The 3,541-nt window shown below is 46.1% G+C and overlaps 1 protein-coding gene across 1 annotated transcript in view; it reads left to right on the top strand.

The window, feature by feature from the left end:
- Nucleotides 1-329: 329 nt before the first annotated feature.
- CBG15389 overlaps nucleotides 330-3,541 on the top strand; it is a gene marked incomplete at both ends in the record, with an annotated part of 5,185 nt that continues 1,973 nt past the window's right edge. The window contains 2 exons of the mRNA XM_045240311.1: nucleotides 330-1,961; nucleotides 2,029-3,442. Coding sequence (XP_045100861.1) covers nucleotides 330-1,961; nucleotides 2,029-3,442 — 3,046 coding nt within the window. The remainder of the gene's footprint in view (nucleotides 1,962-2,028; nucleotides 3,443-3,541) is intronic.

The raw sequence follows: 3,541 nt of genomic DNA, 5'->3' as shown, positions 1-3,541 counted from the left end.
TCTCCAGAGTTTGAAGGATCCAGTGAGAGGATTGTTGTGAAAATTAATAAAGAGCCTTTTTCGTTGTTTTTGCATCAATTCTCCCCAGAGTTTGAAGGAACCAGTGAGAGGATTGTTGTGAAAATTAGTGAATTTCGCAAGAATTTCTCCGAGTTTGAAGGAACCGGCATTAAATTCTTGTAAAATTTGCGAAGAGGACAGTCGTGCAGGTGAAGGCCTAGCGAAGAGTTCGATCAGGTGAAGGCCTGTCGAAAGGACGCGATATCCGTAGAAGATTCAACAAAAGCCCGACATTCTTTTGAAGGAAAGATTTGTTTTCAGGCTTGGAAATGACGTCGATCGGGAGCAAGTCAAGAAGCAACAAGGACAAGTCGGTGGATTCCGAGAAGAGTGAAGCGAGGACGACGACGATGGAGAGCTGGGCAGATGCGATGCAGAATCAGGTAACGCTGAGAGAGCGAAAGAAGCTTGTCAAAGGTTACGCTGATTTCATCGGAACCAGTGAGACAGTCGTGGAGAGTGTGCGTGAGCAGTTGGGCGTGCACAGCAAATGTTCAGAGAGACAGAAAGATGTGATCGTGAAGCCAATGAAAGAGTTTGTCAGCGAATTGACAAAGCGCTACAACGAGCTGGGCAGTGGAAAGTGGGAGCGCGTTGTGATGCGCATAATGCGACAAAACGGACTGGAAAAATTGGAAGACTTGCGGGATGCGGTCTTGCCGGATGATTTGACAGCGAGCGCGAGAAATACTGAAACAAAAGTGTTTCATAACCAGTTGAAATTGTTGCAGGACGGCTGGCGAAAAGAAAAGGAAGAGCTCGAGGAAGAACTGTCAAAATCGAAGCGAGAGAACGATGAGGTGGTCGAGAAGCTTGAAGAAGCGTGGAAAGACGCCGAAAAGGCAGAGGAAACGATCGAGGAGCTGGAAAGGGCACTGCTGAAGGAAAGGAAGACGTCGGAAAAATGGAGAAACCAATTGGAACACGATGAAGGTAAGAAGAAAGAAAAATTTTCAGGAAATAAAGAGAAAACTCAGGTTCATGCAAGGAAATCGCCGTCAAGAAGTTTTAATGGTTCGTCGGTGGATTGGCACAATGAGAGGAAGGAAAGAAAGACCGGTGAGTCTTTTTATAAGAAGGGTGACCTGAAAAATGAGCGAAGTGAAGACTGGCGTGTGAAGGTGAAGAATTGGGAAGTGAATAGCAGTGAGGGGGATTTTCCGGAAAGAAGTGTGCGAGTCAGCGAAAGAAGAAAGTGTGAGCGCGACAGTGAGAGATGTTCGCGAGTGTCACGGGACAGTTCGCGAATGGTAGTGGAGTGCCTAAGCAGAATTATGAGGGCGTCAGCTCTGCCAGAACCAGAGAAGTTCGACGGAAAAGGAGATGTCAAGGAGTTTAAGAGATCTTTCCTTCTGAAGTACAAATCGGTCACGGAGCGTGATGCCGATATGGTAGCAACTCTGGAGGACAAATTCTTGAAAGATGCCGCAAGAACCTTGTTCAAGACACTTCCGAATCGATTTAATCGATCGATCGAGTCGCTGTTTGAGGAGTTTGAAGAGAAGTTGAGGAAGAGGCGAGGAGATCGTGAGGCGGAAGCTCTCAACGAGTTTGAGGAGCTGAAGCGAAAGCCGAAACAGCCGATGTGGGAGTACCTGATGGACGTGGAAAAGTGGTCAAAGCGAGCGTTTCCCCATCTTGAAGAAGAGACAATGTCACAACTGAGAGTCACGAAGCTTATGAGAGCGCTAAGGGATGACCCGACGATGCAAAAGTTGATGACGATGAAGCGATATGAAGTGGCGAAAAAATACCAGTACGAGTTCCTTAAGGATATCGTTCTCCAGCAAGAGAACGAAGACAAGAGAAGGCAAGGGCTCGGAAAATCGTATCGACACGAAAAGAAGGAAATGAGCTGGAAAAAGGAGGACAGCAAGGTTGCGAAGCAAGATAATGCTAAAGCGAAAAAAAAAAGAATCAAAAGGCAGTAGCAATGGGAGCAGAAGTGAGAGTGGAGACCAGAGGAAGGCAGAGATAAAGTGCTATAGGTGTCAAGAAAGTGGGCATATAGCTAGGGACTGTGAGGCAAAGGTCATTCATCACGTGGAAACTGATGGAACAGGACGCGGTGTGGGCGCGAAAATGAGGGAACAAATACAGTTGTTGGGTCAGAAGCGCTTGATGTTTATCGACAGTGGCGCAGAAGTATCGGTCATGTTGACAAAAGTGTGGGAGGCACTGAAGAAAGGGTGTGTGAGATGGAGGCAGAGAGTCGAAGTACTGACGAATCCAACGTTTGCATTGAGGAATGTTTCAGGAAAGAACATGCCAGTGAAAGGACAACTGAAGATTCCAATCATGATGAGAGGAAACAAAGCTAATGTGTGGTTCCAACTGGTGGAAGACAAAGCTGAAATCCTCTTGTTCGGAACGAATGCTTTCGAAAGCATCGGGGTTGAGCTGGCATGGAAGCCAAAGCAGGAAGAGCGCGTAAAGAAAGAGGGAAAAGGTCCAAAAGCGAAATGGGAGAGAAATGCCGAGCGTGCGAAGTGTGAGACAAGTAGCGCTACAGTTAATCATATCATGACTGAGGGAAATGTTGTTGAAAACAATCATTTTTGCAGAAAGCTGATGGAAGAAGGAGGCGGATGTAAAAAAGGAAAGTGCACAGTCCAAGAAGGATACAACGTTTGTTCAAGTGTGCAACAACTCGGAGTGGTGCTGTCAGCAAAAGGAAAAGGTGTGGATTTGGAAAAGTGGAATTTGTTAAAATATTCCAAAGAATTCCAGGCACAAGTGACAACGGTTGAGAAGGAGGAAGCGTTGCAGAAGTTTGCAAAGGAGTGTCCTCAAGTGGCAGAGGCAATTAGGAAGGAAGGTGCATACGCAGAATGGGAAGAAGCAGCGGTGAAGATCAGATTGGCGCTGAAGAGTGAGATCAAGCCAAGGACGACGATCATCAAGGAGCCAGCATTGATAGTTTCCCCAAGATTGAAAATCTCGGGAAGAAGAAATATTCTGGAAGTTCGGAATTCGCATGGAAGCGATTTCATGGAGAAGTACGAGTGGAAGAAGGTGAAGAATGTGCTATGGCTGTGTATAGTCACAAAGGACAAGGAGGTCAACCAACGGATTTTCGAAATGATCAAGAAGTTGGCAGAAGAAGTACCAGAAGTCATAATGGTTCCGTTCAAGCTGGAGTGTGTCATGAAGGAAGTTGACAAGGTGACAGAGGAGTGGAGAAAGAGGCTGAAGACGTTGAACAACGTGAAGCTGATCGATCCAAGGAAAGAGGTCGGAAAGCGAGAACTGCCGTTAATTGTGACGTCATCGGATAAGTATGAGTCGGGAAAATCGCTGTTGCGATATCTGGAGCAAGAGGCAGAGGATAATCCGTGTGTGAAACGACTGAAGGCGATGTCGGCGGAGAAGGAGGAGCCACGTAGCAAAATGACCAAGTCCGATAAGTAATTAAGGACATTTTGGGATTTAAATGCTTATTTTTGTTTTGTATTTAAGTAGCTATTCTAGGGTATTGTAA

Source organism: Caenorhabditis briggsae (genome assembly GCF_000004555.2).
Source record: "Caenorhabditis briggsae complete genome, chrX, whole genome shotgun sequence".
NCBI lineage: Eukaryota > Metazoa > Nematoda > Chromadorea > Rhabditida > Rhabditidae > Caenorhabditis > Caenorhabditis briggsae.
This window is presented reverse-complemented; position numbering and strand designations above follow the sequence as displayed.